This window comes from Capsicum annuum, chromosome 12 (genome assembly GCF_002878395.1).
Source record: "Capsicum annuum cultivar UCD-10X-F1 chromosome 12, UCD10Xv1.1, whole genome shotgun sequence".
Taxonomy (NCBI): Eukaryota; Viridiplantae; Streptophyta; class Magnoliopsida; order Solanales; family Solanaceae; genus Capsicum; species Capsicum annuum.
The window spans coordinates 43,974,129-43,989,461 of record NC_061122.1 but is presented as its reverse complement, the minus strand read 5'-3'; the positions used below and the strand labels follow the sequence as shown (position 1 = coordinate 43,989,461).

At 37.2% G+C, this 15,333-nt stretch overlaps 1 protein-coding gene across 14 annotated transcripts in view; it reads right to left on the bottom strand.

Moving 5' to 3' along the window:
* Positions 1-542: 542 nt before the first annotated feature.
* Positions 543-15,333, bottom strand: part of LOC107851631 — a 30,836-nt gene continuing 16,045 nt past the window's right edge. For 3 of the 14 annotated variants that reach the window (XR_007048343.1, XR_007048345.1, XR_007048348.1), the window contains 2 exons: positions 2,793-5,255; positions 543-1,031 (listed from right to left, as the gene is read on the bottom strand). Coding sequence is in view for 6 of the 14 variants with exons in the window: in XM_047401022.1 (XP_047256978.1) it covers positions 874-996 (123 nt within the window). In the remaining 8 variants the exon portion in view is untranslated. Of the gene's footprint in view, positions 1,032-2,792; positions 5,256-6,052; positions 6,618-12,683; positions 12,775-15,333 lie in introns of those variants that run through there. The other 11 variants (XR_001669105.2, XR_007048349.1, XR_007048346.1 and 8 more) reach the window with 7 other exon arrangements.

The window sequence follows — 15,333 nt, the reverse complement described above, 5'->3', positions numbered from 1 at the left end:
ATTGGATTTCATTCGTTAACTTTCTTATCTTGACTGTTGATTCATAGGGTTAATTGCACGATTATGGTTTCCCAACCTCTAATCTTTTACCTAAGTTGAACCTTACACCTACATCATTGAGAGAGGATGTAATAATTCACTTAAGTTCTTAACAAATATCATCCTACATATGAATCAAACAAGATATCTAAGTACATCCCTGTCCTAGATACTAATTCAAGTTTCTTATTTTATAAAGAATCAAGAATCATACTCTGCTTATTCTCATATTCTATCACCCTATTCCCTCTCCCGAGTTCACAAGGTTGACAATGGATGTATTCTAAGGGTCGTAAATCCTTAAAATAATTAAAATGAGAATAAACAAACAACCAATATTGATAACAAAAGAAAAAAACTTAATCCATAGAAATAATTATAATGTTCTTGGCTTCAACCCTGGAAAGGGGGCGTTTAGCCACACATAGTCATAATCATAATCAGAAAATAGTAATTAACGACTAAAAACATAAATGAACTAAATAAAAATAATACAAACCTAATGAAGAAGTTGTAGCAGCCCTTTGCTCTCCAAAATATGCAAAAAGATGCGTAAAAATATGATACAACATGTCTTTATAGTATAGGAACAAGACCTTCCGTGTTGGACAAGAAAACCTTCAGTTATTAAGCCCCGGAGTAGGTGGGGTGGTGCCTCAATATCCACCTACCTCTCTGGAATTTTTCTCAAAAATTTTTCTTAGGCAAAGGAGGCACCGAAATGATCCCGCGTCACGGAATAATCGCCTATATGACCACCATGCGCCACATGGTTGAAATATTGGGCCTCTTATGATTCCATTGCGGTTTTCCGAACGTCCATTGGCCACTCCATCACTGTACACGAGCCCAAGAAATCACAGGAGTCCAAAAGTGCGTCAATCTGCGTATTATAATTTCGTTGAGCCATTCCGAGCCTTTTTGAGTTGGTACCACTTGATTTGAAGCTTTTATATCCTTCATATATCATCATAATATATTCACCAAGCATCCTATAACATTAAAAATAACAATTTAAATCTAAAAACAACACAACATCCAACACGACGAACTAGAAACAAGATCGAAGCATAGACTAATTTCACTTTGATCCTTAACTCATTGTTTTGACCCTTGGCTTGATTCAATTGACCCACACTTAAATCGTTGTTCGTCCTCAAACAACTCTTCACTCTAAGTATCATGAGCTGGAGACTCTACATTTCTACTCCATGAAAGACACTCAAGCTAGTACTACAATTACTACAAAGAATGTAAGTTTCTACACTAAGCATGTTATTTACACAATTGAAAGCTTATGAACACTACTTCAAAACATCCTACCCTCAAGAATTGAATCACCTATTTGGAAAACTCATGCTTATCATTCAATCAAGGATATCATAGAAATCACCCACATTCATCAAACGTGTGCCCCTCACAATAAGAGAGTTACCATACTCACTCACAATTAAGAAATTCATAGTATGATGGGTACAAGAATGAAATTACGCTCACTCTCACAAAGAATTCACAAGTTACACCTAATGAACCATAGTCTTTCCCTTAGTGTAGTGCTCCACTAATAGTCTAATGTAAAGTTTAGGATCAATTAGGACTTTTTTGGGTTGTAATATAGGCTAAGGAATGGGTAGAAATTATTTTGGAATAGTGACTAACCTCTCTAAGAACTTTGATACACTACATTATACAATTAGAACCAATCTCCAACAACAAATTACACCATTATTTTACCACCCCATTCTTTTATTTTACCCCATCTCTTTTAAGCATTTTCACAAACACTTGGTGGACACATAGTTTACTACCTCAAAAATTAATTTTTCTCTTTTTCATAATCATGGCAATATTTCTAACATCCCTTATATCACATCAATCCACTACACATCAATTATAAACACTAATAACAATTACCTTAGGCATCAATTTCACCTCTTTTTCTTCAATTTCTCAAACTCACTATTTCAATTTTTCATTAAAGCACTTAGGAGATTTTTGGATCAAATAATGGTCTATCAAAGAAGGTACTAGGCTACTTATGAGGTTACCAAAGATAAAGCTAAAGGATCAATGGGGGTTAACTAGGATAATGCATAATGGGTAGGACAAATAGAAGGTATAGAATAAGGCTATCAAAGAAATGCCTATATCATCTCCTAAACCCACATTCTTTATTTTGCTTCACACACACACTGGGCAAGTTCTAGATATCATATGCAACAAGGAATATACAAAATTCTCACACTCACAATGGAACATGCTCAATTCACTAGGATCATCATAGACTCTCAACCAAACAATAGCATAAATTCAAAATTAAGCTAATAAGTACAAGATTCACAAACATGAGCCTAAGAGTCTTAAAAGTAGCAATTCATTAAATCAACATACTTTTACCAACATACCCACTTGCATCATGTAATCTAAAATAGCACCAACAAGAATATATCACTTATTCCTAACCTAAAATAGTTCAAATTGAGCTAAAATTTGGGAATTTCCTCACCACATGCTTAAAAATCTACTTTGTCCCCAAAGTGAACTTTTAAATTAAGAGATAGAAATACTCCTAAGGCCTCTAGGCCAAGCTAGTAGCATATTCACACATAAATGAGGTCCATAGAACCCCATGATCATTCTTTGCCAGGCTTTAAGGTCAATTTTATGGTACTCAGACTTTCCATTAACCTGTGACTCAACCAAAACCAAAAACTACATGAAGTAAAAACATAAAAACTGAAAAGAAAACTTACCTAATTAACTTGGGTTGCCTCCTAAGCAATGCCTGATTTAGTGTCGCGGCATGACCCATATCAACTCAACTATATTCCTTCACCCTTTTACTCCCTGTTGGGAGCCAATTTTTCTTTTATTTCTAACCTCTTTTAACTTTTAACATTTAGGGAATCGGTGGTCACAACTTAGGTCGCTCAATTAGTTAGTCCAAAGAGGTCTTTGGTAGATTAAACACCCTAAACTCATCCCTTTCAATCACATTAATCATGCATAAATATTTATATAAGGGACTTTCAATGGGTGTTTTGTAAACATCAAATACCATCTCTTCATTATCTACCATCATCTTGAGTGTGTCTTCTCTAACATTAATCAAAGCCCCTCCGATTGCCAAGAATGGACACCCCAAAATAATTGGTACATGTTCGCCTGCCACAAAATCAAGAACAAAAAAGCCATTAGGAATAAAAAATTTACCAACCTTTATGAGGATATCCTCAATGATTCCTTTCGGATATGCATGGAACCGTCTGCTAGCTGCAAAATCACAGTGGTTGATCTAGGCTTTCCCAAGCCTAATTTTTCAAATAGAGATGGGGGTATCAAATTTATACTTTCCCCTAAATCACTGAATGCATGAACCTCTTTACTCCTAATTTGAATGGGAATAGCAAACTTTCCCTGATATTTCAGTTTCTTAGGGATCTTTTGTGTCATCACAGCACTACACTCTTTAGTGAATGTTATTTCTCCCGCATCTTACAATTTCACCTTCTTCGCCACCACATCCCTCAAGTACTTGCATACTTAGGTATACTCTGCAAAACATCTTAAAGACGTAAATTAATATGAAGCTCTTTGAATGTATCAATGAACTTTTTAAACAGGGCATCCTCCTACACTTTTATTTTCCTTTGAAGGAAGGGTAGTGGCAGCCACTTCTTTACTTTTGGTTCAACAACTTTTTCCTTCAAGTACTCAAACTTCCTTAAATTTTCAGCAACTTCGTCACCTACCTATTGGGTCACCACATCAGCATCTACCTCCTTAGTTGCTTTTGGAGGTTCTTCATGAAGCTCCTTACCACTCCTCAAGGTAATTGTCATAATTTGTTTTGCATTTTCTGTATCAGCGGGTAGACCACCTTCAGGATGGGTATTTAACGCTTGTTGTATCTACCCAAACTGCAACTCTAAATTTCTCTGAGCCACTTTCTGATTTTGTAATTCCACCCTTTGACTATTTAGATCCACAATTAATTGTGTTTTACTCGCTAAGAGTTATTTCATCATCTCTTCCATGTTGCTCATTGCTCATTGACTAATTCGATTGGGCCTATGACTGTGAGGCATTCCATGACTGATTTGATGGATGACTTTGCTACTTCATGTTGTAGGCATTACCATAATTTGGCCTTTGAGCATTGCCTACATACATTATAGATTTCGGATTTGAAGCACACATGGTAGCCACATGACCACTATTTCTGCATACTTCACACCAACCTGCAGCTTGTTGGATGGCATTAACTGTGGTGCAGGTTCTGTTGCTCCCAACTTCATGCTGTTGAATGATGTGTTGATCAAATTTTGTAATGCAGAAACCTAAGTTGATAGGGTTGTAATTGGTCCATCTCTAACACAAATGCAATTCTTTTCGTGGCACTTCTAGAACCTGAATTCCACTCTGGATTTCCTTGTGCTATGCGAATCAGTAATGAGTACAGCTCATCATAAGTTAGCTCCAACGCTTGGCCACTTGCAGCTGAATCTAGCAAAATCTTTGTATTGTGATCAAAAGCTTCTACAAAAGTATAAGCAAATACCTCATTCGACTGTTGGTTGTGTGGATAAGCCCGAAGAAGGGCTTTGAAGCATTCTCAAGCATGATATAGATTTTCATCAGGCTTTTATTTGAAGCTCACCATCTCACTGTGAATTCTTGCAGTCTTGCCTGATGGAAAGAATATGATGAGGAATCTTCTGGCTAAGTCATCCCATGTTGTGATTGAATTGGCCGGCTCCATATTCAACCACTTTTTAGCTTCCCCAATAAGTGAATGGGGAAACAGTGTCACCCTCACATAATCTGGAGTCACCCCGATTGGAGTGAATGTATTTGTAAGCTTAATGAAGGTCTGCAAGTGGACTTGTGGATACTCGTGTGAAAGCCCTGCAAACTGTCAACTATTAATAAGAAGCTGCACCATATTGTATTTCAACTCAAAATTTCCCCAGCTGCCGGTCTTTGAATTAGGGAAGTCAAGTTTGTTGGAAGTGGGAATGTCACTTCCCTAACCTTCCAACTAGCTGCTTGTTGTTCGGCCATAGGAACAGTATTCTCTTGGTTTTCTAGGATTTTTGAAATTCTGGGGAGAAGGATTACTTCTCTTCTGTAGTAATGGTAAAGTTGCTCAGGTTCTAGGCTTGGTTCAACCAGCTCCCGATACCTTGCAACTTATAAACTTAAGAACCTGTTTCCTACAAAAATAAAAGCAAGACCAATCGTAAAAACACCAAATAAATCTAAAAGTAAAACTAAAATAAACAATTGCCAAAATACAAGTCCCAGACAACGGCACCAAAAACTTGACAGCATCCAAGAGCACATGCAAGTGTACATGGTCTACCAAGTAATATAGTGGCCTTCAAGAAAATTGAGTTATCGATCCCACAGAGACTAGATTTGTAACGATTTGATTTCTATTCACAATTTAGATTAACTTGATGCGAGAGTAACAAAAAAGAGAGTTTTGAGTTTATAAATTGCAAGTAAATAATGTGTAAAGTAAAGATCTTGTAACAATCAATAGGAGAAAACCCAAGGTTAAAGCACTCTGAACAATCATATTATGCTATTGGATTCCATTCGTTAACTTGCTTATCTTGGTTGTTGATTCGTAGCGTTAATGGCGGATTATGGTTTCCCAACCTCTAATCTTTTACCTAAGTTGAACCTTACACCTACATCGTTGAGCAGAGTGTAATAATTCACTTAAATTCTTAACAAATATCATCCTACATATGAATCAAGGTATCTAAGTACATCTTTGTCCTAGATACTAATTCAAGTTTCTTATTTTATAAAGAATCAAGAACCATACTCTGCTAATTTCCATGTTCTATCGCCCTATTCCCTCTCCCGAGTTTACAAGGTTTACAATGGATGTATTCTAAGGGTCACGAATCCTTAAAATAGTTAAAACGAGAATAAACAAACAACCAATATTGATAAGCAAAGAAAATAAACTTAATTCATAGCAATAATAATCATATTCTTGACTTCAACCCCGGAAAGGGGGCGTTTACCCACACATAGTCATAATCGTAATCACAAAATAGTAATTAACGACTAAAAATATGAATGAACTAAATAAAAATAATAAAAACCTAATAAAAAAGTTGTAGCAGCCCTTTGCTCTCCAAAATATGCTAAAAGATGCGTAAAAACGTGATACAACATGTATTTATAGTATAGGAGCAAGACCTTTCCATGTTGGACAAGAAAACCTTCAGAGCCCGGACTAGGGGGGAAGGCGCCTCTATATCTCCCTACCTCTTTGGAATTTGTTCTTAAAAAATTTTCTAAGGCAAAGGGGGTACCAAAATAAGCCCGTGTCGCGGGATAATCGCCTCTAAGACCACCATGCACCACATGGTTGAAATTTCGGGCCTCTTATGATTCCATTGGTGCTTTTCACATGCCCATTGGCCACTCCATCACTCCACACACATCCAAGACATTTCAGGGGTTAAAAAGTGTGTCAATCTGCGTATTGTTACTTCGTTGAGCCATTCCGAGCCTTTTTGAGTTTTTCCCAGTTGATTTGAAGCTAGTATATCCTTCATATATCATTATAATCCATTCACCAAGCATCATATAACATTAAACCCAACAAATTAAAGATCAAAACAACAAAACATCCAACACGACGAACTAGAAAAGCATAGGCTAATTTCACTTTGACCCTTAACTCATTGTTTTGACCCTTGGCTTGATCCAATTGAACCTTGAGCACTATCAACAATTTGTTTCACATATAAATACATAATAAAAATCTTAGGAACTCATTAAACACATTAGAACCCAACATGACAACTAGACAAACACCTAGCTCAAGCTAGTAACGCTAGTTTTCCGGGTTGAACTCTAAATGAATATTTTAGGTACAAACTTGTTTGGAACTCACTCTTAACATCATAAACACATGTTTTAACACATTTATCTCATTATTAACCATTATATCTTAAAATCTTCCTCAAAACAAGACTAAAAAAGCTAGAATAGTGATCCTAGAATGCATAAACACCCAACATCACCACCCTAGACTTAAATCCTTGTTCGTCCTCAAACAACTCTTCACTCTAAGTATCATGAGCTGGAGACTCTACACTTCTACTCCATGCAAGGCACTCAAGCTAGTACTACAATGACTACAAAGAATGTAAGTTTCTACGCTAAGCATGTTATTTACACAATTGAAAGCTCATGAACACTACATCAAAACATCTAGCCTCAAGAATTGACTCACCTAGTTGGCAAACTCATGTTTATAATTCAATCAAGGATATCATACAAATCACTCACATTCATCAAGAATGTGCCCCTCACAACATGTGCCCCAACACGACAACTAGAAAAATATCTAGCTCAAGCTAGTAACGCTAGTTTTCCAGGTTGAACTTTAAATGAATCTTTTAGGTACAAACTTGTTTGAAACTCACTCTTAACATCATAAACACATGTTTTAACACATTTACCTCATTATTAACCATTAAATCTTAGAATCTTCCTCAAAACAAGACTAAAAAGGCTAGAATAGTGATGCTAGAATGCATAAATACACTTAACATCACCATTCAACAACAACAACAACAACAACAAACCCAGTGTATTCCCACTTTGTGGGGTCTGGGGGGGGGTAAGATGTACGCAGTCCATACCTCTACCTCTGATGAAGTAGAAAGGCTGTTTCCGAAAGACCCCCGGCTCAAGTTATGAGATATCAAACAAACACATAGTACAGCACAGAAGCAGATGACATAACATAGATACTGCAGCCATAAGGAATATAAAACAGAGTAAAGCAGGAATGCAGGAATATAAAGCAGAGGAAAGCACACAGATTCGTAACAAACATAGAACACGGAACACGGAACAGAACATTGAATACGGAATCATACCAGGAATACACCCCCACCAATTACCTCCCTACATTAGCGACCCGAACAGGCCCTAATCCTCTGCCGTAATTCGCGTCTTCCAGACCTTCCTATCTAGGGTCATGTCCTCGGTAAGCTGTAACTGTTCCATGTCCCGCCTAATCACCTCACCCCAGTACTTCTTCGGTCTACCCCTACCCCGTCTAAAACCATCCAACGCTAGCCTCTCACACCTACGGACCGGGGCATCCATGCCCCTCCTCTTCACGTGTCCGAACCATCTCAATCGTGCTTCCCGCATCTTACACTCCACTGAAGTCACCCCAACCTTCTCCCGGATAGTCTCATTCCGAGCTCTATCCCTTCGGGTCAGTCCACACATCCAGCGCAACATCCGCATTTCTGCCACCTTCATTCTTTGGGTGTGGGAGTTCTTAACTGGCCAACACTCCGCTCCATACAGCAAGGCCGGACGGACTACCACCCTATAGAATTTACCTTTAAGCTTGGGCGGCACCTTCTTATCACACAGCACCCCCGATGCAAGTTTCCACTTCATCCATCCCGCCCCGATACGGTGCGAGACATCCTCGTCAATCTCACCGTTACTCTGGATCACGGACCCGAGGTACTTGAACTTATCCCTTTTCTTTACCTCCTGCGCTTCTAGCCTCACCACTACCTCATTCTCTCGCCTTACGTCATTAAACTTACATTCCACATACTCTGTCTTGGTTCTGCTCACCCTGAACCCTTTAGACTCCAGAGTTTGCCTCCACAGCTCTAATTTGTCGTTCACACCCCCTCGCGTCTCATCTATCAGGACTACATCGTCTGCAAAAAGCATACACCACGGCACCTCCCCTTGGATACGCCGCGTTAACACATCCATTACTAGCGCAAACAAAAAGGGACTAAGAGTAGATCCCTGATGCAATCCTGTCAGGACAGTGAAATGCTCTGAGTCTCCTCCCGCCGTCCTCACCTGGGTTTTCGCTCCCTCATACATATCCTTAATTACTCTGCTATATGCCTGCGGTACTCCACTCACCTCCAAGCATCTCCAAAGCACCTCCCTGGGGACTTTGTCGTACGCCTTTTCTAGGTCGATGAACACCATGTGCAAATCCTTCTTCCTTTCCCTATATTGCTCCACCAACCGCCGTACCAGGTGAATTGCCTCCGTCGTCGAGCGGCCGGGCATAAATCCGAACTGATTTTCCGAGATAGACACTATCCGTCTCAGCCTCACCTCGACCACTCTCTCCCAGATCTTCATAGAGTGACTCAGTAACTTAATCCCCCTATAGTTATTGCAACACTGAATGTCCCCCTTATTCTTATAGAGGGGGATCATGGTACTCCACCTCCACGCCTCGGGCATCTTTGCTGTCCTGAAAATTTCATTGAACAATGCAGTCAACCACCTTACACCAGCCTCTCCAACGAACTTCCAAAACTCCACCGGTATCTCATCCGGCCCCGTCGCCCTACCCCTTCGCATCCTGCGGACTGCCTGTCTAACCTCGTCTACCTTAAAACGTCTACAATAGCTAAAATCCCGACACTCCCCTGAGTGCTCCAGTTCCCCTAACACAATAGCTCTGTCCCCCTCGTCATTCAAGAGCCTATGAAAGTACGACTGCCATCTCTTCTTTATGTGGCCGTCCTCCACCAACACTCTACCGTCATCTGAACAAAAATATTTGGCTATACGAAACCTTATTATTCATCATGTAAATTAGTAAATATATTCATCCCGGAAAAATAAAGTTTTATATTTGCTCATAAATATATAAATAGTGGTATATCAAGAAGTACAATTCTATAGGTTATAAATGCAGGGACATTTGAAGACTCATCATAGCCTAGAAAGCAACTTTATCCACAATCACTGTCCAAATGATATGAGCAAATAAAATAATACTTCTTATTTTAGCCCTAAAGTTGAACATAAGTTGAACATAGGATTTGAAGAAGCAAAGTTAAAACCAATGCTTATGGAGAATAACTAAATGTAGAAAGCAGTGGACACAGACTAAACAGGTCACATGAACTAATGGCATCTCGATCTTCCAGTTGCCAAAGAGATCCTATGATTAAGTAATGCAGAGTACTCTCGGACAAGGTCCCAAACTCTCATGTCATTGACTTCGGATCAACACAAGAAGAACAGGCACCAAAATTCTTACCAACATAGACCTACTGTAAGAAAAGAGTAGTTGGACAATATACTAAGGACATTCCTAGAACTACTGCAATAACTTAGGAGAGAAAACAAGCTTGTATTACTAGAACTGGAGCAACTTTAAAGATAAATCAAGCTAATGCTTCTAGAACAAATGAAAAAATCCTGAATTTTGAGCTTGTCATGACCCAAATCTTCCTGTGGGAGAACCATCTAAAAAACTATTACCCAATCACTTAGTCAATAGTAGGATGATATTATCAAAAAATTGACATAGTAACAATAATTTAGGACTAATCATTACCTATGTGGAAGTCAAATAAACAACTTACAAAAATCCCCAAGACCCGAAAGTCATCGTACAAGAACTACTAACAAAGATCATGTCTAACGAGATATCCCAAAAATAAAGTAAATAAATAATGTTTCATTGACCGAAAGATGGACGAAAACAAATAAGATGGTCCATGACAGCATGGAGACGGAGTGCTCACCCTTGGATCAAGATCTGCTATCAAACCCTAGATTTGAGTCATGTCTTAGCCTCTATAACACTTTATGCACTCAACAAAGAAGAGTACAGGGTAATATAAGTACAAACCATTATGTACTATTGGGTGTCATAGGCCAGCTTAATTTAATAGCATGTACACAACATAAATCAAATAACAAGTAGACAGGAATCATCATATAGAAAATATTCAATGAATCAACAATACAACAACAACAGGTCAAACAGTGCTCACAAACAAGCCACATAACCATCAAGAGTATCAACCATACTGTAAACATCCACAGAATCAACACAAATATGTACCTGCATACTATGGGACTTATTTTTGCCCAAATATATATGGTGGATTAGTACCACGTCGGTACGGTGCATGAACATACATACATATCCGTACCAGCGTGGTACCTAATCCAACATATACATATTCGTACCGTCATAGCACTCAATCCAACATATACATATCCGAACCAGCATGGTACCCAATCCAACATATACATATTCGTACCGGCCTGTTACCCGATACACAATATACGTATTCGTACCGACGTGGTACCCGATCTAACATATACATATCCGTACCGGTGTGGTACCCAATCCAACATATACATATTTGTACCGGCATGGTACCCGATCCAACATATACATATCCGTATCGGCGTGTTACCTGATCCAACATATATATATATATATATATATATATATATATATATGTACTGGCGTGGTACCCGATCCAACATGTACATATCTGTACCGGCGCGGTACCCAATCCATCATAAACTAGTAATATCAATGTCAAATTTACACTACCTCACAGCATACAATAAATGTACCAAGATTACAAGTACACTTAAAGTCAGCTAATTCCATCAAGTAAATTTTCAATAATCATTTATACACTCATCAACAATCCAAAAATCAATAATTTCGAGTATGTCCAAATACCAATCAACACGTATCAAATTTAGGAGCATACACAATTAAGATGAGTTTAAACTCTAATTAAATCATAACCTACCTCAATCGAAGAATTCAAATATCACTAGTCCACAAGTGTCTTGGGGACGTTCAAAATCTATTCAAATATATAATCTACTAATTCAAATATATAATCTACGTAATAGTAGGAATCTAATAAAACTCATTTATAATCCTTAATCTCTCTAAGACTCCAATCAAAGGCAATGTACAAAAAGAAGAAAACTGAAGTGCAGATCCTCGAATTCCATAAAAACCCACTTTCATGGTTATCATTAGTGCCAGTGATTGGCAATCATTACTTAATTATATTATTATTTTAATCTTTCCACTAACTAACATAATAAAAAGAAAAGTCACTAATTTAACTATTTCAATTTCAATTGTAACCACTATGCACCAATCATTCACTATCTGACATTCTTTCACCCCCTACGACTATCATCTCCTTAATTCTAAATTTGTATTGTTAGGACATTTAACCTGAAGTATGCGGCGCCTCCTCTTCAATCGCAGCTTGGCACAATTAAGAATTGCTCACATACTCGTTAAATTTTTTGAGTTTATTGTTATTGTATATGATAAATCCTACCCATTTAAAATTTATGCTTATACATAGGTCTCAACAAATAAGAAAATATTAACTTGGCCCATTACCATCAATTAAAATAATATCTAAAATACCCAATAGGCTATCGGATATTATTTGGAACCTCGAGTAAATAAATCAAATATATATATTGACTAAAAAGTATGTTTTGAACATATTGAAAACATTAAAATACTAATTTGAGGTCGTCTTGGTCAAAGGTTAACTGTGATCAAGTTTAATTTTACTAAAACTCAATAATTCAACTATTGGATTCAACTACTTCCAAACACTTCAAGAATTGATTCTACTCATCTCATGAGTTATAACCCTAATATACAAACTACAGAGAGCTTTAAAATAAAGAAAATGAGAAAATTTCACAAACGATCGGAAAGGTCGTTACATTAGATATCAATTAAATAGATGTTAGTCCCTGAACGGGCAAACAAGTGACAAGAAAGGATACTCAAGAATTACCTGAATCATCAAAAAGATGTGGATACTTGTTATGCATGTCTGGTTTGGTCTCCCGAGTAGCCTCCTCAATAGGAAGATTATTCAACTGGACCTTCACAGACTCAATCTCTTTAGTCCTCAATTTACTGACAACCAAATACCTAGTCAAGCCTAAGCATACCCCCACCGCCCCAGACTCGAAAGGTTTAATCAGTACACAACAACACATGGCATATTCATCACCCATATATATGCAACCATCCTATAATGGCAGATAAATATAGGTTTCTGTTGGTGATAGGCGATGCGCATGCAGGAATGAATGCGAAGTACATAATCAATATCACAACTCATCATAACTTTCTTCATTAGGACCATCATCATCATAATCAACCTCTGGCCTTGCTGGGTATAAACACTTTATAAATATATCCTTCAGCCTTGCCGGGTATCAACAACATCACAACAGTATCCTCTGGCCTTGTCGGGTATCAATATCATCTCAATAGTATCCTCCGACCTTACCGGGTATAAACATATCATCATAATAGTCACTACCGAATAGCATACATTAAAATACTCATAAAAATAGTCATATCACCATAGAATATCTATATAGTTAATACTTCTCAACTACTCTTTATTAGCTAACCAACACTATTTACAATAGAATCACTAGTTCGCTAGTCATCATATAACCTCTAGTTATTAGCCTAAACATTATCCTTAACCTAATCCTTATTCACGGAATAGCAACTAACCACTATTTATTTAATAGACAACATCTAACATCTAGTCAAAGTTCATCACTAGACCAAAACTTCTATTTATCCACCATTCATTATTATCAATTAATCATCATATATCCGTTAATCATTACTAGACAATACATTACTACTTGTCACCTAACCATATTTTATTAACTGACACCATTCATTAACTAACCATCGTTTACCAACTAATCCTTGCTTAACTATTCATTAGTTAACTATTTAGCAACTATTCAAAGTTATTAGCTAGTCACCTCTTATTACCAACATCTCTTATTATTAGCCTCATTAACACAACTCCTCGGTCATCGACTAATCGACGTCACAAACTTAGTCATCAATACTAACCTTCACCGATGCAAAACTCGACCTCACCATAATTCACGCATTAACCATCGTGAGCTACCATATTTCAACTAAGCAAGATTCATTAACTAAAACATTAGATTCGTAGCCATCAAGTACTATAGTCCCCCAATAAATGCCTAGTTACCACATAGCTTAACCGTTAATTAGGCAGAACAATCGTAAGATCATATTTCAGCTACAATCACATAAATTACCGATATAATACCCATGAATGTACCAAATCTATGCATGCCATCACCAGTATCCAATTAATCAAGTCATAAGCAACATACTGCATCTTTCTCGTCCTATACTAGAAAGATGTGTATACAAACATATATGCATTCATAAACTGTAATGTATTCTTTACATTGATAAACACTCCTTATATATTCAATCATTATCATAACACAACACTAGGCCCATTAATTTATCTGGAGTAGTCACAACATCATAATCACGGCCTTAGGCCCATATACATATTCGGAACTCATATCGATAATAATATTAATAAGTCGTAGCATATCTCTAATCATCTCTCATATAGGAGGTATCTCACATATTGGAGGCATAATATAGATAGACATGTAATTTTCTATAGGATATCTTATATCGATAGGTCATACATCATGACTATGAGAAATATCATCTCTCTAGGACAATTTACATATCTAAGAGGAACATCATCTCTTTAGGTCCAATAATCATGACTAAAGGAAATAACAAATCTATGGGCCAATCATCAAGTCTAAGAGGAAATAGCATCTCTATAGGACACATAACGTATCTAGAAGGAATATTATTTCTAAATGCCTAATATCACTTCCACAAGAAGTATCATAACCACAATTCAAAAGCCACATTCCGGGATCATCAATACAAATTACCAAGTTACGAAGTAACCTTATTCTAAGATTTACTAGCCTCATCTATATCTAACATCCGCAACTAAATCCATAAGACTTAACACAAGTTTAGGCCTAAGTGGGCCAGACGATCCCACTTTTAATTCTCAATTTCCATAATTAGGCACACTATGCCCCAAACTAGGCTAAGGTATCTAGTTCATCTTCTAGATGTTAAGTAATCCATATTCAAGCCTAAGATAGCAACTTCGACTAGAAATAAAGGTACTCAAGTCAACTCTACCCAACTTACGGTTTCAAGACTACCACACTAGCCCTAAAAGGCTAAATATACAATTCATGCTTCAACTACTAAAACCACATCCCAAACATAGGTTTACATCATAACCATGCTGTAACTAATCTAAACTAGAGAGGGAAAGCAATAGGATTCAAAAGAGTTATAAATATGCTATTTTACGGTGCCCAAGCCCACATTTAAACTCCAAACATCAAAAATCGAGGCCAAGTCATCCTACTCATAATCAAGCCTAACATCCATTTCCACACACAACATATATCACACATCATCTATAAAGAAAAGTAGACAAAAGCCTACCAAAACCCACACTTAGAAAACTTTGCATTAAGTTTTTTCTCTTCTAACAAACCAAAAACAATCCTTAAGTTATTCTAATGTTACTTTTT